We start from the raw sequence: 24,558 nt of genomic DNA, 5'->3' as shown, positions 1-24,558 counted from the left end.
ACAAAGAATTAAAAAATACAAATGCAGCCACTTTAAGCAGAAAATTCATACATCTAAGCTTGTTAATCAAAATTTTAGGAAACTGAAATCAATGATGCATTTCTTTTCTAACACTATGATTTTCAGAAAAAGAACAACTTTTCAGCTCAAACAAATTCCAAATGAAGAAGGAATTTTGTTTTTTCCTAACTCTAAAAGCAGTTGAGTTATGGTTATAAAAGATAATTTATGCTTTGTGCTTATTTGACTCAAAATTATCTTTTTCATTTGGAGTTTGATCTTCATGTTTTCTTAAGTGAAATCCATTGAGCTTGAAATCTGTTTATGGAGCAAACGTGGATGTGATAAGTAAATCATATTACAATGAAAGAATTAATGATGAGTATTTATGTACAGAAGGAAAATAAGGCTTCTAAAATGAAATGAAAAGCACAGAATGATATAACACAATAAAACAGATACTATGAGTTATGAAAACTAGTAAAAAGGATACTTTTTATATGTTTATTTTTACTATGCTTGATCAAGATCAACTGTGGCAAAAATCAACTTTAAGCAACTATTTTATTTGCTCTTACGATGACAATAATAACCACTTTATACAGTAGCTGGTAACATACATAGAGTTAATTATGGACAAGCACTTTTCAAAGGTTTTTTTTACATTCTAAACACAACTGCTATCATAGTAAAGATTGTAGATAACTTTGTGAAACAAATATTCACACAAAGCCTCTTTAAACCAAAATAATATATGTGAAATTCCTAACTATACTGACAATTATCTTTAATCCACTATATACAATATTAATCTTTAAAATGTATAAACTATTAATTTACATGAATAACATGTGTAAAAGTACCTTTAGTATGACTAACAACATATACAACAACATAATGTATTTAATGCTTTTGTGTATATATGTATAAAGAATTAACTATTTAAGCTGTATGTTAGTTATTTATCTACAGTACCAGATCATACTGAAATGTTACAATCCAATTTTCATGTTTGTAATATACAAACATAATCACATACACTTGTTCAAAAACATCAAATATATATTTTAAAACTATTCATCTATTCTGCATTGCCACTAAAATGGCTTAAAACTTTGATGTCTACAATATGGTCCTTTTGCCATCAGAGAATGCTGAAATTGATAAGGTTAAAATCACACTGACTAATACTAGGAAAGCTATTTCAAAATCATTTTTGTATTGAAATAAGAACATAATTCAGGATTTCTTATCTTCCCCCTGTTTAAATAAACTACATTTTCTTTTCAGAACAAAAATTATGGAAGGTAAATATTACAAAAGGTACAGAGGTCAGAGCTTTAAACTGGTGAAACTTCACATGTCCACTGCCTGATTTACAGTACAAGAGGACTTATTTTTACTCATTCTTATAAGAGAATAAATAAAAAAATATTAGAATGCCAAAAACCCGTTTAACATAAGTTGTTGCAACATGAACTATAAAAGCTTTACATACAGCCTCCATTAGAAATAAAAAAGTAAAACAAAGTCACTTCAACACTGTACACTACCACTAGGTGGAAGTTTCACATAGGTGCAGAACATTTACATGCCAATTACAGTGATTGTAGAGTACACATTTATTTCATTATATAATGCAATCTTCATATTATAAATGTTACAGTTAACAAGCCACTAATCATTTCATATGAATAATTTAAGCACAATGCAATAAGATGGACAGATATGTCATTTTAATCAAATGATAAATACCATTTATGTCTTTCAATCCTTAATTACTATTTGTGAAGTTAAAAGAACAAATCTGAACAGGTTCTAATTTTTACTGAAAAGCACATAACTATTTAATTTTACTTAAGTACCAGTTATCCAATGTATATTATAGTTCTCATTATTACAACGTTTTTCACAAGTTATTAGTTCTTCAACATAATTAACAAAAACTAAGATGTCCAAAATACAGACCAATTTTACTTATAGATTTAAGTATCCAAACAGGTCTTTGTCATGATGAAGAAACTTATTTTCACATTTTATGAAGTTTGCTTTTTTAAAGCACTTAATTTCTACAATAAATTCTTTTATTATAACAAATATGAAGTTAATAATTCCTCATTTCTAAAATCCCTGGTTTTGCTCTTGCAGTCCTATTCCCAGTTACATAATATACACTCAGTAAAAAACACAGTACAGTATTAATTACATAAACACTTAAATCATAAATGACCAAATTAAAAATCACTGTCTTCACAGACATCCAGATACACATCAAAAGCTTCTCGGTTACAGTTCCCTTCCTGGGTAAAGACATATTTGTGAAAGGTCCCATCCACGCATATAGCTAGACATTGGAGGTTGTATAAAAGAAGAGAAGAATAATTCTGTGAAAATTACAAGTTCTAACAGATGATATTTATTTTAAAGATAAAACTAATATTGAAATGTAATTATATTTTAAAACAAGTGACATACACTGACAATAAAGAATGCTTTATAATAAAATATATGAACAGAAATGTCAATCTTAGTCAAAAGAAACATTGTTACCTAAATAACAGCCAGTGTGTGCTACATCACATTATGCTTGATTTCTGCCTCTTTATTGATAAAGCTTCATTTCACTAAATTTATTTCAGTCAGCTATGATATGTGAGATTAGGATATATTATAGGGTGAGGTGGTAGTACTTGCTCTGCCATATTTGAGTCACAATGTGTTAGAGGTATAGCATATACCCCATCAAAAATGACAGGCAATAGTAATGAAGCTGCAAAAAACTAATTATAAAAAGTCAAGTCTTATTTCTATAAATACAGAGGGCTAATCACACTTCATAAAAACATCGTCTGAGGCCCTAGTGGAGGATTACTTCATTGTTAAATGTGCTTATTCTGATACTATGTTTATGCATCATTTCCCAGTGTTGCAATTTATATGGTAATATTCTTTTAAGATGAACAGAAATGTCAGTTTTAGTCTGACATCTCGACAAACATTCTGTGGATCTTACACTTTGAGTGGATGTTGATCCAAGTTCACATTCAAGCAAACCACATACACCGAGTGCATGGATGCATAGTTAGGTAAATTCATAGGCAGGATTTCAAAGTGTGTGATACAAGCACTAATTTGATTCTTGACAAGTAGGAAATAGATGCGACTGTCCTGAAATATGGTGGAATACTGCTTAAGTGGATGTATTTTCCCAAAATAATGCTGTTAACTATTTTATAGATAGTTGTGTTTGAAATTGGTGTGCCTCAAATTTTGCTTCTCTTTGCTATTTCACTGCACAAATATTCTTCCTTTTACAGACGTGAGAGATATGCACTGGGTATTTACATTGAACCTAGCAAGCACTAAGTCTGGTGTGTATGTTGCTCTGGGAGACACCTACTGCATTAGTGTCTGCAAATTTTTCTTATAAAGTATGATTAATTCTCCATACTTATAAAAAATATATTCATTGATTATGTGCAAGTTTATGGACATTATAATTTTCCTATACAGAAAATGTATTTTTGATAGGTAATTCCCATTTGATAATGCCCTCTCTCTGAAGACTTTTTTATTGAGCATGCCATAAGCCTTCCACACCCCATTACTGGAGAATCAAATTATACAAATGTATCCATCTTGTGACCAATTCAACATCATGCATCACTATTTCATCAACAAAAGCATAGTACACTCACATGATGCTTGTGACTCCCTCTATATGCCTCTACTGCACTATAATTTATAAATCTGGCAGATGACAATAGCATCAGAACTTAGGGGAAGAAAGGGTGGAAAGTGTAAATGGATTGTAGTACCCATTTAAAATATATTTTCAATATGGGAAAATTATAACCCCATATATGGTACTTCCTCTGACTCTCAAGATTAGCTAGAATTCCACATTGATCAGGAGGAGTAAAAAACAGACATACACCCTGAAAGTGTCAAAGGATACCTCTGAATATAAGAGAATCAGATCTGAAGAGGGAAACCACACTACTACTTATCTAAATATGCTCTTTGCAAAATATGTGTAAGAAAACAGAGTCAAAATAAGAGAAGCACATCCAAGTGGGAGAGAATTTAGTAAAAAAGTGATCCAACTGGAAAAAATGTAGCAATTCAATTCCACAAGAAGAAAGTGGGTAAATGAGAATGTGTCCTAACATGTATTGTAGATAGAATGCAATGGTCTGTACTCATTATGTTAACTACATCCAAAACCATCTTGTGGGATACTGACATACTTATGAGGATACAATGAGTATCATACTCTCTTCACCTCAAATCCAATAACCAAGGAATTGAAAAACACACAGATTTCTGGGTATAACAGGATTAGTTCTCAACTGTCAATCTAGCATCAAGAGGATATCTGCTGCATGCAATCAACTTTCCCAACCATGAAACATGTCAGAAACTTCCAAGTGGCAGTAATATCCTTGTGAAAAGAGAACAAGGGATATTCAAGGATAAATCCAGAACAATCCCATGTACCATTGTTGTGACCCATAACACAGATGGAAGAAACCAAGGGAGGAACACAGACAACCCAAAGCCTGTACAAAGATTTATGTTGATTGGTTCACTCTAAATCCAAAACCAGGTCATGGGGTATCAACATTCACACTGTGGTAGGATGAGGGCTTCCAGTCAAAGAGGTAAACTGCAGTTTTGAAAGCTCTACTCAGTGTTTGCATAAAAAGTATCAGTAGGCCACATCATCCAGCAAGGTAATCATTCAAATCCTTTTGAAGCCATATCTCATACACATTAGAAGAACACCACCATCCTACTCTTCCACTGAGAGGGGTGTGAGAGGGGTGAAAATGCATTGAGAGTTAAAAAAAATGTTATTAGCTGAGATAATGCTTTTGAAAAGCAGATCGTATTGATTTATTCACTCAAGGCATGGAAGGGATTGGCAACTATAAGCTGTATGCTTTACCCATGAAATCCATGGGTGGTGTGGTCCAGAACTGACATACTTATAGAGCAAAATATCATGAGATTATTCACTTACAGGGATCTTGTGAAAAACCCCATCTCAAAATTTAGCAAGCAAAGCCATGGAAAAAAAAAATCATTAGTCAATGTGGCATATAGTGCAGACTTATTGTTAAAGAATATCTGGCCAGGTACCACTCACCATAGAGCAGGATCCATATAATAAAGGTATGATGCACAGGCCCATGAAAGAAAATATTAGTAAAGACTTGCTCACTGTCAGAGTCACACTAAAGTCTAAAGTACAGCAACAGGTAGAAAGCAAAAACCTGAGGAACCCAGAACTGCAATGTGATGTAAATAGCAGGATGTGAATATCTTAGGGTTGGTCCACATGCCCGACTGTGGGATTTCTTGCAAAGGCTGGTGAAGATGAAAAGTGAAGGAAAAGGATTGGTGTCAGATTTTATGAGAGGCAACATGGAACAAAGTATGGTGGGAAAGAGACAAGGAGAAATTAGCCAACTGGATCAACAATGAAACCAACTGGTGAGGGTACAGGAGTAGAAATCTCTCGATGAACTGGGTTTCCATGTGATAGAGAGATGTGAATGGGAACCAAAGAAAAAAGCCATATGGGCAATATAACAACAAAAGGAAAGCACAGGACATAAAGTTCTACCCAAATTTGGATAGGGCTAGAGATGAGAGATAGAAAAAAGGGAAATAGGCAAAAAGAAAAGTTACCCTGACAAGCTGCTGCAGTATTAGAAAGGAAGGAACAATCTGGATGATTGAGAAGATAAACATGGTGGTAAAATGTGTATAACATCAATGGTGTACAAAGCAGACCACCACCATCCACAGGCCAAAAGGAAAAGGAAATCTGTCTTAAGGGACATGTGAAACAAAGAACACAAGGAAATGGATTTGAACAGAGGTAAAGTAAGAGTATGGAGTACTACATCAACATCCCAATTCAGAAGAGCAGGTCAATGAATCTGGAAGGAACTGATGAGCATGTTAAAGACAGGTGAGAGAAAAACCCTACAGTAATGGAAAAGGCAGAAGGTACGTGATAAGGTTGCTTGATAACCTTAAATTGAGAGACACCAACAAAGGGAAAACAAGCTGTAAGAAATTCATAACCCAGGGCTCACATGCTAAAGACTTTCCAGTTACATTTTTAAATCTAAATAAGCAAATCTGCCTTCTGTGAGAGTTGAGTATCCTAGTCAACACACATTAAAAAGTCCCATGTAATGTTTTGCAACTAAAGCTAGTCTTGTAACAGAGAACTTGTATAGATAAGTTTGTCTCCATAATGTGCTTGTTGGTATGGCAACATGATAAACCTGGTTCTTGAACAAACAACCTAACAAATTAATGAGTAGACAAAATCATCACATAAACACTTGGTTACACAAAGTCAAAGCATTGCCACTACATCTAGTGGTGATGCATTAGTCAAATTTAAGTCAAATGCAAAGTTACTCTAAGTTTGGTAAAATAGCACAATTAGTTTAGAATACCACAATCTTCAGAGGAAGTATTCTTCCTGTTTTAAAGCAAATTAAACTAGTTTATACTTGAAATACGTGTCATAATGAGAAAATACAGTATTTTTCTTTCCAATTTAGTCAAAGCATTTATTAATACTTTGATACTCTAAGATATCTTACACAAAAGGTTGTAAAAATTGAAAATATAAGACCTTCATGAAAACTAGATGTTTAAAGATTCATTGATGTATTTTGAAAAACTTAAAACAGTTTTGCATGTAATAGTAATAAAATAACTTCTCTGAAAGTGCTTTTGAAATATTTCATTTTATGTTTAAGTTTCTATAAAAGGGTTATACAAAAACAGGATTTTTTAAGAAAAAATATTAAAAGCATAACCACTAGTTTTCCTTTTATCCCTTGTTTTTAAACTTCAAAACTAATGCAAGGACCCATTTCCATAGAAATCATGACTTACCAATCCTTGTACATTTGACAAGATCCTTTATACTTTCATTGCTTATTACAAGGGGCTTCTAATCAAAGAACTGTACATGTGTGAGTGTTATTCTAAGCTCAACTTGATATAAGGTAGTTCATGTAACCATGCAATAACACATTTTTTATTTTAAGCATTTTGTAGATATTTTTGTGTTACAAAATTACATCTAATATATAAATGTTTTATGAATAAAATAAAATATTTTACCATATACAGAAGACTTTGATCCAAAGGCACATATACAGGCACATTCGGCTGCCACTGTGAAATTAGCTAGTGCCCACTGAGATTCAACATACTGGCCTAGGAATCCCATTTTTGAAAAGCTGTAGTGTCATCAAAACACAAATTATATCACTGGATATTACATACATTTACCCAATAATCAGACATTACTCACAGATTTATAAACAGTTACCAAAATAATGTTTTTTTAAAATTAAACAACTATTACAACCTTGTGGTTTTATTGGCATTATAAAATTACTTTTCACCATATCATTAAAGTATTATTTGCTGAATTAGTTAAAAGCTGAAACATACGTGGACCGTCGGTTCAGATGAGTGTTTTTTAGAGCAAATATATGGACGGTGCCTTTATCACTGGAGACACACAAGAATTCTGAGTCATGACTAAAGTTTATGCTGAAAAAGAAATATACATAATGCTTGAAAGATAGTTAATTTCCACTGGTGACCAAACTGTTAATGAGACAAAAAATATAAAACTAATGTGAGAGTTTACTGTTGCCACACTATTTGTTTAATTACAACTGGAAGAGGTAACAGTTTTAATATCAACATGTACACTACAGTAGATTTTAAAAACTTAATAGTTTATAATATGACCAATATACAAGGACATAAATAAAAAAACATTCTTTTGTAGGAATAGCTAGGAAGGCAATAAATGAGTAATAAATATAGAATGCACTTCTGATGAGTCTTCCATTTCCAAGATATTAACTAGATTCTTCCATTATTCTTATACTACTTTTTGTATAAATTATTTTACATTTACATTCATACATTTTATATATATATTGTATATAGTACTGCACATCTGTTATTGGTGAATGGTTTTATTGGGGAGACTTTATTTCTTCGTATATTTAAGTAATCTCATTCATGACTGAGCTCAACTGGTGAAACAAATATAAAGAGAGAATCCATTCCTGACATACATCTCTCTAAGATGTTAGGTAGATCTTACTATCCTTCTCAAGCAGTTTATGTTCAGTATGAATGAATGACTTTCTGTGTTCCCCCATTTATTTCAACTATAAAATGTGCAGGCATTATACATATATAATTAAAGAAAGAAACTAAGTCAGTGAGTTTCTTTGTTTAAAATTTCGGTTGATACAGTTGGTAAAGCACTGTAAGCTGTGTAAATAAATTTACCTTGAAATACTTAAAAACTCAGATATTTATATTACTGGTAACTATGAGGGCACAAAAAGAAAAAAAAAAATACAAACACGAAAAATAAAAGTTACTGAAAGTTACAAAATACAAGCTAGTAACATTCGGTTTAATGCTTTTCATCAGACCAGACTACTTTACACTAAAGTTGGATTAAGAAACTCCTTAATGCTCTATTTATGCATTTGATTTTAACATTAAGTATAAATATTTTTTAACAAAATGTTAAAGTTTACCAATAAAGTGTTGCAGGATCTGCTCCTCTCCTGAGTTCTACTAACTGGGTTCTTTTTGTTGTGTCAAACACCCTAATTAGAGTACCCTAGTAAAAAAACAAAAATTGAAAGAAATGGCTTAAACCTTTGAAAACAATAAAGATATAACACAGTTTTTTTGTTAAACTTTAAAAACACATCACTCCTAATAAACACCCATTTCCAAGTTGTTATGTAGTTCTTGTTCTCTTTGTTGTTTTTTTTGTTTTTTGTTAAGACACACACACACAAAATAACTTTGGGTTTCATATTTTAGTCCAGTTAATGGGTTACAATACTGAATGACAGCTTTGTTGGATAGTAACTTGTAGCAAACAAAGTATGCATTTCAAATGCTATTTCACTCCTAGCTGAAAGCTAGGAAATACAAAATGTGTAAAAATAAAGAGGAATGTGAAAAAGAATTATCTAATCTATCATGATGTTGATCATAAATATTAGGCCTGTAAAGATTAAGATACTTAAAATTATTATTTTTAATGATATAAGTTAACATTAATATAAACAGTATAAAGCTGTTAAAAGTTTCTAATATTATACAAAAACATCGTTTGCATATTTATTTATGTATGAACTTAACTTACTTTGCAATCATTCTTAAGAGGTAAAATGACAAATATAAAAGAGGTGTACATTGAGGCTGATTATCATTACTAATGCAAGTTGAAAGCTAGCAAGAATATAGTTCACATATAACTGAAGGTTGTGGAAATGTGTTTTTAAAAATTATTCTTATTCACATTACAATAGTATGACTCTAAGATCTTAAAGACATATTATAATAATTGATTGAGGTGTTAAAAATTATATCATTATTTAAACCTTTTTTGAAGCAGTAGCAACCATTGTTCCTTGTTGATTAACAGCAATGCAAGCAATTTCAGCCTGATGAGCACTTATTGTGAATGGAGCACTAGACATTCCACGCTCAGTGGTGGACAGATCCTGAGGACACAATATGTTTCTCAATGCACAGATACAAGTAGAATGTTTCAACTTAAATTTTACTTTATATAATTTAGAGAAAATGTTAGTGAAAGAAAGAAGAAAATTACATTAAAATTAAACATCATACACTAAAATAGTACAAGATGTTCACAGTAAAACTCTTTCTTACATTACAGAAAATTGAAAACTGAAATATTAATGTTTGCCTTAAAATAAAATACTCATTTAACAAGTTATATCTAATCATTATTAAATTACAGCTTTTGATTTAATGAAGAACAATTTAAATCCTATTATCATAAATGATGAACTTCAAAAATAATTAAAATTATTCTGTTTCACTGCAAATTCTGTCAAATAAATATCACAGAATTAAAATAACATAGTTAATATTTCTTCTTTCAAAAAATATGTTTTGCAATTTATGTCTGTTCACATCTAAGCTTTAGTTTTTTTGTTGTTTTTTTTGGTTTTCTGTACTGATTAAAGGATGGAAATCATATTTGCAAAAGATAACAACTCAAAGCATAATAAACACATCATATCCTATCAACATTTTGGCCAATTGTTATAATTTTATACACAGAATATTTAAAATTTATTTTCTACTTTAATCTAATAACTTCTTCAATTTACAGATATAACACTTGGCCCTTACAAACTTGTTCTAATACAATGTTAGTTTATTATTGTATTCATTATTACTTTAAAAAAGAAATTACACTGAATTTATTATTTTGATCAAACAACAGGTACAACATGTTTAAATAAGTATTGTTCTACTATATTATTGTTGTTTCTATTACTTTGAAATCAACTTCTAACCTATAATATTCAAAGGTCTTCAAAACAGGCAAAAGCCAAAATGTTAAGGAAACAAAAACTTTTTTTTGAGTTGCTTACTTATCTAAAATAGAAGCTTTAGAATGTTTATGGACTATTATGATATGGTACATAATTATCTATAAATGTACAATTATTTTGCATCACATAATTTAATGGATAAAAGTAGTCTTAACATACCACTAATTGTATACTACCACATTTGTGACCTGGAAATACTAGCAGCTGTCGTTCAGAACTTGCTAAAGGACTAACTTCACATAAACCTATTGAAAAAAATGTCAGTAAGTTCTATAAAAAAGCACAAATACATAATATTGTAACACTAAAGACATTAAGAAAAATACAATAATAAAATATTTTATAAATTATGTATGGAACAAAAATAAAACACTAAATTTGACCCATTAACAGCTAATCATGCTTAACACAAAGAGCAATATTTTTAGTACCTTTTTTGTTATTTTCATTACAGACACAGTTTACTGTATATAATTTTTCAGTGCATCGATGCATTTGAAATATTTTAGAAATTTAATTCTTTCTTTTATATTTTAATACTAGTTAAAATATGTACATACATATACAATACAGCACTGAAAACAAAATGTTTTAATGTTAATTTTATTAACATGTCTTTTCACCTTTGGGATTTTCTCTAGTTTCAAAGGTAAACAGTTTTTTTGGGTTGTTTGGAAAACTAAAAACATGGACTTCAGTCTTCAACACCATAAAAAGCCTGTTGAAAAAAAGGTTATGTATATGATTACATTTTTTTTTTCAAACTAAACTGAAAAAAAAGCTAGAAATGATTCTAATTTAAAAAAGAAAAAGAAATTTATGGTGATCATATATGATTTGTGCATAAATGAAGGATTGACACTTTCTTAAAAATATATTTTATTGCACAAGTTATCTTCAGGTATCAGTTTGAAACCTTAAAACAAAGTTTTATTTACATTAAATAAAAAACTTGTACACAATAAACTTGTCAGTCTTCCACACTTTTATGTATAAAATGACACATACTGACTCCAGAGGGAAATTAAAAATAGAATTTAATGAAATACTAATAATTTGACCTTGTAACCTAATATGCACATGTAAATATTGAGGGGTCATAGTCTAAACATGTAATGGAAGTTCTTTTCTATTCAACTGTATAAACTAGTAAGTCTCTAGTTAATGCAAGACTTGCTTCAAGATCAGGATAAAAGCTTAAATTGGTGATATTTTTCTAGTAAACATGACGTTTATGAATGACTTCCACCACAATTACAATTCTAATTTTTTCAAGCTTGAAAACCTTGCTTTACCATTTTTTTTTAATTTTTGTAGCACACTAATAATTGGAAACTCACTAAAACTGTGTATGATGTTTGTTGAATTAAAACAATGTTAAAATTTGGCTTTACAAGATACAAACTGTACAGGAACATTTTATAAACTTTTTGTAAAGCAAATCCACATTGGATTATTTGCTCCACCATGAAGAATCAAACCTCCAAATTTAGCATTGTATATCCTATCATGGAATAGGAAAATCTTAAAAGAGTGTAGTAAAATACAAATCAACAAGAAATATATTTTTAATTGCTTCTTAGAAAGTTTATCATAACAAAATCTTTTGAATTTCTAATGCTACAAATTCATATAAATATCACATATAAGATACTTTTATTTGTAGAAGGTAGATAATCTGTAAAAAGTTCAACTTAGTAATTTTTGCAATGCATTAAAATAAGATAATTAAAAATTTGCCATGTTTTCATTAACACAAATTTCATTTGTTAGTATACTTATTAGTGCAAACTTCCAATCTAAGTATGTGCTATCAAGGGTTAGGTGTTGAAGTGTATCATACAGCTGTTGAGAAACATTGATATTTCAGAAGCAGCCATTTAACTGAAAAAACCTAACTAACGAATTTTTCCCAACAAAAAAAATGATTAAATGTCTTGTAAGATGAGTTGTAAACTTACTAATGTGAAAGTCTAATGCATATTTCATTTATTTAACAGTACATTTTTTCTACTGTTTAACCACAGTAGATAATAAACTCCCCATATATTTTGTACTGAACACATGGTTTTTATTGTTTTGCTTACATTAACATTACATACTCATTTTTGACCTCAAATAAACATATCATACCTTATTATATTCATTTAGCATTTAATCTACATTTACATCTATATCCAGTACCTTCTGATCTGAAAAAGTGATGAATACCTTGGCAAAGGTCTCATCTTTGGAGGACAATATATCCATGACCAAAAGGCACATCAAAATTTTTCTTAAAGCAGTTTTCATATCTTACACATATCTATAATTTACATAAATGTTACAAACTAAAATACAATAGCGTAGTAAATTAACTTTAAAAAGTCAGTCAAAACGTGAGAAAAAAGGTGCCTTTTTTATGAATCAGCTGTTAAGTAGTAACACTTAAGTCTTGCTTGTTAATTCAGAACTATGGATATTGGTTGGTTATCAGGATATAAAATATACATAACAACATTCTTGCAGTTTGAGTAGATTGTAATTTCTGGTATTTGTATTGGCTTACTTACTTGTCTCTTCTCATGCAAACTGCCAGAACTGGTGAAGTAAAGGTGAATTCTAACACAAACTTTTTACTTAGATCATCCCAGATCAAAACTAGTAAAAGAAGGTTGATGATTATTATCATTACGTGAATTTTAAATTCAGCAGTTCATTTCATAACTTATACATTCATGAGGCTAGTAATAATACACAATAACATTTCTAAGTTCAAAAACACTACCTCTCATATACTACATATTTTAATGTGATTTTTCTAAATTTATTGGTGAAAAATAAAGTATTTAATGATTTCTGAATCTGCTATATACCATATTTCCTAATTATATGATCATTATATTTAACAAATTTTGAAGGGCAGTGGTGGTTCATCAGGTAAGGCACTGTCTCAAACAGAATTTCTATGTCAATTTCCTTAATCTAAACATTTAAACCAAATGTATTTTTTTATCATTAGTTTTCATTTGTTTGTTTATAGTTATGCAAAATGTTACTACAATTAGCTGTGTTGTGCTCTCCACAGGTTTCAAAATTCAGCTGTTTGCAATACAAATCTGCAGATTTACTGCTGAGCCATTGGGAGAGCATTTTATCATTAACTGCTATTAACCTGTTGACTGCCAAGTATTTCAGCTGCTACAATACAATTCTAATGCTTCTTCATTTTGTAACTTTTTTCGTGACACCATTTTGGATCGAAAGTGAAACAATTTGTAAGTAGGTCAAATGCATGTATGGTTCTGACATCTAGCGTTGAAGTTAGGTATTGAGAACGAATTAACTCATCCGTGGCACTGTGTTATCGATCGGCTTGGACAAGTTATCTCGTCTACGGCACTGAACAGGTTAAAGCATCAATCATGACTTAATACTTCTGCATACAGAAATGCTACTAAGTGCATTCAAACAAAGATCATTAAGTGTGTCAATGTCTCACTGATACCCAAAGGACATCATGGTCAGGCAAGCTATATAATGCCTACAGAGCAGAAAATAGGCTCTAAAAGACAAGGAGTTGCACAATGTGACACAACAGCAGTACACAAGATCATGTGCCTCAAAATATAGCTCTTGAAGGATATCATTTTACAATGTAATATAAAAGTACTTAAGAAATTAAATATTGTATGAAGTAATCCACAAAATTTTGGTATAAATTAACAACTGGTCTTCAGTAGGAAAAATGGATGAAAACCATTGATATACAGTGTGTGACTCACTTGTCAAAATGGTCATCACTGAGACAGGGATAATATTTTAAAAATTTAACTGTTGTTGAAGAAACAGCAACAAGTTACAGCCTATTGTAAAATACACTTAGAACCTAATGGTACAAGAAGATTTTTGTAACTCATCTATAACATTATAATAGTGATTCCAACATTATTCTAATATTAATTCTAATTATTACATTAAAAAAAACAGCTTTTACACAGAGTGCATGCTCTCTTTGACTAATAAAAAAGTATTAAAGAGCATTTAACTTGAGAAAAAAACAAGAAACTTTACTAGAACTCATAAATTTACATTAGTCACGTAAATGAAAGAATTTCTATAATTATGGTGTATTAGAAGAAAAATACAAAAACCACAATTACGTTGTCACCTGATGATTATAAAAATGTCGGTAAATACAACTTATTTAACTCACGTGACTTTGAATAATGTATCACTGCTGCAAGTACTTATAAAGAAAAAAAAACACAGAATAGCTTCTTTGAAACAAAATATACATATAATTTTCATTTAAATTTAATTGCAATCAAAGAAAAATTCACCAGTGTTTTCAGCAAACTTAGGTCTTGACCCTCCACCAACAATGGCCAACAAATTAGTCCTATGCAGCATCTCACAAATACCAATACTGCCAACTACAGAGACATCTGGGGTGAAAAAAATATGTATATATACTATATTAGAAATATATGTTAAAAATATGATTTTTTCAATTTATAAACTATATCAAAAATACAAAAAAGTAAGAACAAAATCCTTAAATTGATTCAATTTTGTGTTTTTTATTTTTAAAAACAAAATGCTTTTATATAATTCAAAAGTATTTGTAAACATTTACTATTAAAAACTGTTTTATTGAATGAATACACTGTGTTATTAAAAGTTAAGCAGAAAACTTGCAAATTATTTAATCCTAAAATTACTCACATATTCTTATACTATATTCATTATTGGTGGAGTTTATACACTGAGTAACTATCTTTTGTTCCTGTTACACTAAAAAGTGTAAAGAACTGACATAAAAAAACTAGATGAAACCACTTATTTTATACATGAAATACACTGGGAATTTCAGTGACATTACTGGTAGTATTAATGGCATATTTTGTTGAGATTCTTTTTCAACTTATATGGTGTTAGGGAAGCTGTGGCCAAGAAAGTTATGAAACCACATGCAATTTGATGAATAAGTAATTTAGAAAAACATGTTTAAAACAGACTTAAGGTAGGTACGAGTCCCAATGGCAGTTTTATAGATACTACAATGTCTAGGACCATGACAATGATATTTACACTAATAACACAGAGTGCAAAAAGTTGATAAACAATTTATATATAAACCTGACCCTAGGAAAATACCTTACCCAGATGAGCTTTTTCTGATAATGGTTCTAGGTTATATATCCTCAGTCCATCTTCCATAGAACAAGTAAAACACCCTGAACAAACAAATACAAGAAACAATGCAGTATTTTCTTTACCAACATAAGCAAATACACTAACAGATATATATATATATACACACACACACACATATATATATATATATATGAAAGACTTCTGCAATCAAATAAAAAGTAAGTTGCTTTCTATATGTGGTTATGTATTGGAAAGTATGTTTACAGGTTAGATTAAGACAGGTGCAGTTTGGTCTTCTTGTCTGGAAATTTGGGTTTCAATAATAATATTCCAATCATCTCTTTTTTTATTAGTTTATTTAAGTTAGCTCTAAACACAAAATTAGTGCTTACAATCCCATGTAATTTCATTATTACAATAAAAATTATATAACTGTTTCATAGCTAATGAAAATTTTGAAATACTTATTCATAAACATATTGCATGAAAAGTAGGGGACAAATATTGTATTGTATGTACAGTAAATAATAGGTCATTTTACTTCTTACAAGGAAACATGTTAAGTGGTAATTGTTAAATTAAGAGAATACTAAGGAGTATCTTTACAGATATATTAGGTGGTTTCTTCCACAATGTGTCAAAGGTTTACTTATTTAATAAAGTATTACATTAATTATTCATGAAATGTTTTAATTGTTCAAGTTATAATAATTAAATAACAGAACAAATACAGATCACCACTGTCGCAGAAATGTTGGTATATCATATTAAAATCAATATTTAAATTAATATTTATTTAATATTACTTGCTAAACAACTACCCTTGTTATACATTTCCTTTGCTACAATTATAAATTAGTATAAAATATACACACACTCTAAAGCCTCTGTCATTACACTCAAGTCTAAATGTCCCAGTTAAGCTTCTCCATTATCCCCAAATATTTCTACAACCATCAAAAATGTAAACCCTGTAGGACATCTGTCTGTAGTAACTAAGCACTTGTGTCAAGTTTGATGTTACTAGATAGTTTTAAACACAACACCCTAAGATCCTTAGTGGGTACAAGAACACATTTGATTCAGAATTCTTTACAATCTACATATAGATGCACATTATGTATGGGTGACCACCCTAATATGTTTTATCCCTCTACCCCCTCACACACTATATATAAGAAACTCTCCATAAAATTGTAATCCCACCTGCCATGTTTGGTCTCTCTAAATCTGAAACTGGGAGAAGTTTGAAGATAAAATAATTCAAACACAAATAGTTAATATTGAAATTTTACAATACAATAATACACATAATTCATGTGCAATTAAAGTAACATATAAAAATAAATTTGGAGTTGGCTTGACAGAGTAAGGAAGAAAACTATTATATGTGTATGATGTTTCAATAAGGTACCTGAAGATGGCATAATATTGTAGAAACTAATGCATTTATAATAAGATTTTCCTCATTACCAAATCAAGCCATCTCCAAAATTGGATTCCTCATCATTGAATCTAAGAACAAAAGTAAGATTATTACACATATAATTTCATAACATTTCCACAAGACATAATATACATTTTTGAAGAGACTTAAATGTGTGATAAGGATTACCAAGGAAACTATAGAACAGCTCATCTTACTTCTGTAGTGTTAAAGAAGTTCTATAAATAACTTACAAAATAAAATCACTCACAGGAAAGCATGTTTTGCTAATTTTTAAGATTTTTTTCTTTCAAAACTACTGCTTGTTATCTGTATTGGATAATAGAAAGAATACAAGTCTGGTACAGTTTGAAAATCAAAAAAGCTTTTCAAAAGATGCCACAGAAAAGACTGGCTCTGAAAATTACACTAGTAAGAGTTGGAAAAAGACTAGTTTATTGTATTGTAGGATTGTTGGATGAGAGAATAAAAAATACTTTTATTAATGCACTCCAGTCACACTGGACCTTTGTTATTAGTAAACTGCTTCAGGAATCATTGCATAATTGGGCATTTGCTTTTTCTTATTTACATTAACAAGTTTGATAGGGGTATAAATTGATATATACGTAAAGTATATTGATAATGTCAGATCCTCAAGAATTTCTAGCTGTACTGAGAATATCGAGGTATTAGAAGATGACTTGATTCAATTGGTTAAAGCTTTAGGTCTTGGATTATCGTAAGATGGATCGCATGTAAAATATAGATAGAACAGATTCAATAATGTGGTTGAAGAAAAAAACCTTGGCATAGTGGTAGATAAGCATACTTATCACAGGTCAAGAAAAGCAATTATTTCCATATGCAAATTACTAGTTAAGCTTCACTTAGAATACTATATGCAATTTAATATCTTTTCCTAGGAAAGGATTCTGACTTACTGGAAAATGGTTCAAAGGAGGGATACTATGATAATTATAAGAATAGGTTAAGATCTAAACTCATTTTATCTTGAGGTTTATAAGATTCTTTAAGAGACTGATAGATTTAATGTCTGTTTTTTATGTTATAGTCTAAAAATAACAGAATGAAAAGGCACAAGATCTGGAAAAGATACATATCAAGATACAGTTAAGACAGTTTTATTTTTCTAACAAGGTAACTAATTTACAGGGGTGTAGCCAGAAATGGCCATTGGAAGGAGTTTTTTTTCAGTTTGAGTGCTTGATGCAAGCACCACAGACACGAAGCCATGCTAGGGAAATTTTTTAATAAAAACAAAAAAAAAGCCTGAATTATGCATTCTTAGACCACCTTTTTGGCAAATTTCAGAATGGCACACTGAAGTGTTTGTTTTATTTTTAAATCATAAATAAATATATAGGCCTATATGTATAATATATAACTTAAAGTTATCAGGCCCAGCAAAGTAGGCCTACAGTCCTGTCATCAACATATAAAATATAGTCACTCAGGAGAGTGCAAAATATTTATATAGTGTCTATAATCCGTATTTAAATATCATGGACAGTGTATGTTCAGATTCCTTGGATTTCAAGAATTAACTTCAAAAATAAACAGTGGGTGGCACTGTGACAGACTAGCAGCACTATGGCACTAACCTAGTACCATTGGCACCATTTATAGGGGATGATTCACTAAAGATGGCACCAATGGTACTGTGAATGTGATGTTGACAAACAGAAGTTGTGATAAACAATCATTCACTATGTCAAGCCTGAAAAAGCAAAAGACACTGAATGGGTTCTTTAAAAGCATCCATGAGGCTGAACCTAATCAATCTGCTGCAGCCAATCAGGTTGAATCAGAATTGTCAACTGAATTTTCAGAGTTGTCACTGTGGACTTCTACCAGTGCTGCCACTACCACCTCCAGTCTGAGGTACTGGAAATTACATTTCTGATTATGTCAGCATTGATAAACAGGTAAGTTAACTCCTCATTACATTAATTTTGCATTAAAAATCATGCAAACACTCTGACGAGTTTTACTGAATATTCATTGCTGCTAGTGACTGTAGGCCTACAGCCACAGGATGTTAGGCCTGTTCTGTGAAGTACAGTTCTAAGCCTTTCTCTTTGAGGTTATTTTACTCTCATAACAAACTTTTCCTAATTAATAACTTAATTAGAACTATGTCTTTCTGTCTCTTTTAGATGAATGCTGAAACCAAAAAATGCCTCCTTCAGAATGCTGGAAGCCAGGGTGTGATAATTTTTTCCCCAATGTGGTCTAAGAAAGCTGCGTTTTCAGCATCATTGGCTTTCACAGTGCAGATGGCTACTCTACAGTCAACATGCAAAGGGTGCTTTCTGTACGTACTGCTGTATTTCTGCTCTTGATAGTGCTGGTGTTGGAAGCCAGAAATTGGAGCAACTAGTGAAATTTCCATACACAAACTGGAAGAAGGCTATTGAAGACCTCAAGGCACATGAATTGAAACAGTACCACCAAGACAACAAAGAAAAAGCTAACTATTTTCTACAGGTCATAAACACAAGTTCATCTGTGCATTTGCAGCTTGATGCAACTTACAAGCAAGAAATTGAACAGAACTGGCAATATTTAATGCCTATTATTGATACTGTAATGCTGTGTGGGAGACAGGATTTAGCTTTGAGGGAAAATATGATTCTGGTCCAATGTTTGTTGGTAAAACTGATGAGGAGCCCATCAATAATGATGGGAATTTTCAGGCAATTTTGTACTACAGGGCAAAGGGTGATGTCAAGCTTTCAGCAAGCCTTAAGAGTACAAAGAAGATGCCACATATCTGAGTCCTCAAATTCAAAATGAAATCATCAGTGCCTGTAATACTCATGTTCTTGATGCTTTGGTCAACAGGGTTAATGCTACAAAGTGTTTCTCAATATTAACTGATGAAACAACAGATATCTCTGGCATTGAACAGTTTTTGCTGTGTGTTAGGTATCTGCATGCCAATGACAACTCTGTTGCAATAAGAGAAGAATTTTTGCAATTTATATGTTTATGATGTGACAGGCAGAAACTTGGCTGATGTTATCATAACCAATATGACAAAATATGGCATCGATATGGCTTACCTGCGAGGAAAAGGGTATGACGGTGCTGTCTCTATGAGTGGGAAATTCAATGATGTCCAGAAACACCTAACTGATAAATTCCCACTTGCACCCAATGTACACTGCAGTGCCCATTCCCTAAACTTGACAATTTCTGATGCTTGTAAAGAAGTTCCTGTGTGACATTGCATGGGAGTAATCTCTAGCATTGAAAACTTTCTCAATACACCTAAACGAAAGCACGTTTTGGCTCTATCGGTGGAGAATAAAGAACCTGAATCGAAAAAAAGTTTGAAAGATCTCTGACCCACCAGGTGGGTTGAGAGGCATGACTCAGTCATTGTCTTTCTAGAATTAATCCATGCAGTTGCAGATGCCCTTAAGACCATATCAGGTTGGCAAGACAGAGATTCTGCCACGCAAGCCAATCAATTGTTGTGTTCTATAACACAGCCAGAATTCATCATCACTCTACTTACCATTGCTAAATTGTTTTCCTTTAGTTTACCTCTGTGCAACTTACTGCAGCAACAGAACATTGATTTAGGTGCTGCGATGCATCACGTAGAAATAGTGGAAGATTTAATCTGTTCACTCAGAAATAATACTGTGAATGAATTTAATAACATTTTCTCTGAGGCTCAAACTCTGTGTAGTGAGCTTCAAATTGACATCATAATTCCAAGGCAGGCTAAAAGACAGATATACCATGCTAACCCACAAACCACTAGCCCTGAGGAGTACTTACGTCTTGTTGTATTTGTACCATTTATTGATCACTTTCTTTCACAAATATGTGACTGTCTCTCCAGTCACAAAACTCTTCTTACAAACTTCATGTGTCTACTACCATCAGGATCTACCACAGAACAGTCAGAACCTACAGCACAACAATGTGACCAAATTAACGAGTTGGTCAATATATACAAGGCTGACATTGACAGCACTTCACTAGCTGCAGTAGGTGAACTTAGGGTTTGGTACAAATCACTTGCAAACAACAGACCAAAAAATGTGATATATGCAATGTGCAATGCAGAAATGTTACCAGTCATTTCTTGACTGTTGAAAGTATTTGCCACACTGCCTGTGTCAACAAGCTCAGTGGAGCGTTCGTTTTCAGCTCTCAGAAGACTCAAAACGTATTTGAGAAATACCAAGACTGAAAATCGATTGGATGGCCTGGCCTCATTATACTTTCACCATGATATTAAACTTGAACCAAACTGTGTTGTAGATGTCCTGGCAAGAACGAACAGGTGTTTGAGCCTTTCATAGATATTCGATTGTATTTCTCTAGTTCTGACAAAACTTGCTGTATTAAAAGAGTGTTCAATCAGAAATTTGCATTTGATCATTTGTTGTGTGTGAAATTATCTGCCATGCAATCACAGATTTTTATGAAACTTCACAGGTAGCAACTGAACTTGTCTAAAAAGTTTGGGTCCATGAGGGGGTTTAACCCCACCCTACCTGCCCCCCTTGACTACTCCGCTGATAACTTTTCATATCAGTTTACGAGGAGAACTGATGATTTCCTGAAAAATAAAGAGTCAAGTAGGTTAAAATGTTTTATTATTTTTCAATGATAAGTATATGAGGACAACCTTGAATAACCAAATGGTCCTTGTTGTCTGTAGATTATGATGAGCTCAACACACAAGACCTATATTTACTATGCATTTGATAAATACAGATGTTCTTATGATGAAATATCAAAGAAATGTTGAAAATGTATCCTCATAAAATATTCCTGTATCAAACATTTTTTAGGTTTTATCTGTAACACATGGGCCTTACATGCCATTTATAACATATTCAGAGTCAAAATTAACAATCAACATTCATAAATCACTGTTAAAATCTGAAATATACAAACAAAATTTAAATACAAGTTTTAATTCCTAAAATTTCTTGTGAAAACACTGATTAAAATAGATTTAATGGCAAGATTTTTAAATATATACATTATAATTCTCTTACAACAAAACCGAAACTTTAAATATAAGATATGTGAATATTTGTAATTTGACCACAGAAAGCATAATATTACTAATATATAAGGCATAATATGATAGTACAGTGTCAGTAAAAGACAAATATGTTTTACTGTAAAATTATAAATTATAAAATGTTTCTTTTTTTTTATATTTAAGCCAGTAGAATAAAATAATAAAGTACAACCATGTAAAATAAAATTGTGAAGTAAATACTATAAATAATGCCACACATTCAAATTTGTCAAAGCACTATCATAGATACTGTGACAGATAGATATATTGTATATATAATCAAGAAATATCATAACCCATTTATGTTAAGTAATGTAGATACTAAAATTAGAAAAACATTTTTTAGATAACTAAAGTTTCACAACTTTTGTTGTGAAAAATTGAAATCATCATTGTTCATTACAGTACGCACACTAATAAATCTAAATAGTATGAGTGTTAAAGTCAGTATCTAAATTACTGTCCCAAAAGAAAAACGATTGCATCTTTATACCTACATTCAGTATTTTGCATTAATTTGTATGAAAACTTAATAACTTGTGAGAAACTGTTGAATAAAATTGAAATAAAAATCAAACTATATAATATATAGATTGTGAATATACTTTTAATTTCTAGGGGTAGCAGCTACAGCTAGGCAATTTGTGGAATTTGTTAATTAATAAATCATCAGAATTATTAATTGATTACATTCAACTAATTCAATATTCACACATAACACTTGAATAGCTGACATAAGAAAAATATAATATAATGACAACATTTTGATTACTTTATCATTTTTGCAAGTCTGATCAAGCTGAACAATCTTGAATTAATTGAAAAATAATAATAAATAATAATGGCAATATTGCAATTACTTTAACAGTTGGAATAATTGACAATAGCAATGACCAGAAACATTAATTTCATTAATTGATTGTGTTCATGAAATTAATTTAAATGTAACTTTGGCTGGTTATTTTACATTAACTGATTTAATTGATGCTCATAGCATTAATAACAGGAGACTGTGTGACCTATCTAAGCAATCCTACTGAAAATTAGAGAAAAAAAAACATTTTGCTGACCTCTAACATTTTTAAAGAAAATCCATGCTGTTAGATTTAACTGAATAAGAATCATTTTGATTTCCTAGATGTTTTTTCTTTAATAAACTCCATACCTTTCCTACAGTTCTGTATAATCTTTCATCCACCCATGTAATTTAAAGTTCTTAATCTTATGGCATTTATCTCCTTTTTATTTCTCTATTAAGCCAATTACGTTTGATCCTTCTTGTTAAACTTATTCTCTTTTAACGTGCATATCAAAATTTAAGTTAAAATGAAATGGTCTCACTTTAAGTAGCATCTAATATCAACATCAAATTTGAATCTGTATTAACAGCAAGTTGCAAGCGTCTCAGCTGTGATTAGACTCGTGTTTCTAATTCGTTGCACAGGCCCAACCTATGCTTCAGAAGTTCAACATTGAAATGGTGGAAAATGTCGATTTTATTATAACACGCACACACGCAAATCACAACTACTGAACTAAGCCTGAAATAAATTACTCTAGTGTCTTGGGTATTCTAAACTTCAGTTTAACTATATATAGCATTTTATTATATTTACTTACTTAAATCAGTTCAAAATATATCTATTGTAACAGTGTAAATCTAAAATAACAAAGTGAAATTTTCACGTTTATCTAACTCAGTTCCACTTATTTCCAAATACTAACTTAAGCAACAATGTCCAGTCCAAACCAAATTCTTACCATGATCTTGATTGAAACTCAAAGCAATTACAGCTTCTTGACTATGACTATACATGTTAAACCCCTTTCACTTTCCTAGGAAATTAAACTTTTTTGTTAATTTAATTATTCGAAAAATGTTACGCTTATATTAAAACATTACCTTCACTATTATCACATCAACAGATGATTTGGTAAACAACGTAGTAAATATGTGACATCTATCGGATAAATCTGTTACCAAAAAACTTACTTTATGAATTATAAATTGTGAAATATGTTACAAATAACAAGGATAACTGGAAAATCTCCTACAGCAGTACAAGATATATTCATATTAATATAATTGTTTAATGATTTTTTTTAATATAAAAGAGACTGTGTGTGTGTTTTCTTAAAGCAAAGCCACATCGGGCTATTTGCTGAGTCCACGGAGGGGAAATTATATAAAAGAATTATATTACTTACCTACAAGTGATGAATTGCTATGCGTATTAAATATAATCAGAATTCTCATACAAAATAATAAAGACTTGGTAGCAAACCTTTCATAATCAGAGTTTTTATTCTTTTACAGTGGCGGCGCCAAGGAAGGCTTGGGGGGAGGGCTTGAGCCCCCAAAATGAGCCAAGCCCCCAGCCCCCAATATTGTTACCTACATATATTCATAAAATATGGAAAACACAATCGTCGTTGTTCCTTAACAA

At 30.9% G+C, this 24,558-nt stretch overlaps 1 protein-coding gene across 2 annotated transcripts; it reads right to left on the bottom strand.

Moving 5' to 3' along the window:
• Positions 1–545: 545 nt before the first annotated feature.
• On the bottom strand, positions 546–24,074 carry LOC143253005 (WD repeat domain phosphoinositide-interacting protein 4-like). Of its 2 annotated transcripts, none has more exons than XM_076506037.1 (11): positions 24,015–24,074; positions 15,611–15,685; positions 14,789–14,893; positions 13,019–13,106; positions 11,090–11,184; positions 10,626–10,711; positions 9,477–9,599; positions 8,616–8,701; positions 7,498–7,599; positions 7,162–7,280; positions 546–2,344 (listed from the first exon to the last, which is right to left on the bottom strand). In XM_076506037.1, the coding sequence occupies exons 2-11, from the start codon at positions 15,666–15,668 to the stop codon at positions 2,235–2,237; spliced, it is 972 nt and encodes a 323-aa protein (XP_076362152.1). In that variant the 5' UTR covers positions 15,669–15,685; positions 24,015–24,074; the 3' UTR covers positions 546–2,234. The 2 variants fall into 2 exon arrangements, with proteins under 2 accessions (XP_076362152.1, XP_076362151.1); XM_076506036.1 differs by having other exon boundaries at positions 23,873–24,067.
• Positions 24,075–24,558: the final 484 nt, after the last annotated feature.

This window comes from Tachypleus tridentatus, chromosome 6 (genome assembly GCF_004210375.1).
Source record: "Tachypleus tridentatus isolate NWPU-2018 chromosome 6, ASM421037v1, whole genome shotgun sequence".
NCBI classification, from domain to species: domain Eukaryota; kingdom Metazoa; phylum Arthropoda; class Merostomata; order Xiphosura; family Limulidae; genus Tachypleus; species Tachypleus tridentatus.
The sequence above is the reverse complement of the archived record's forward strand: the minus strand, read 5'-3'. Positions and strand labels throughout refer to the sequence as shown.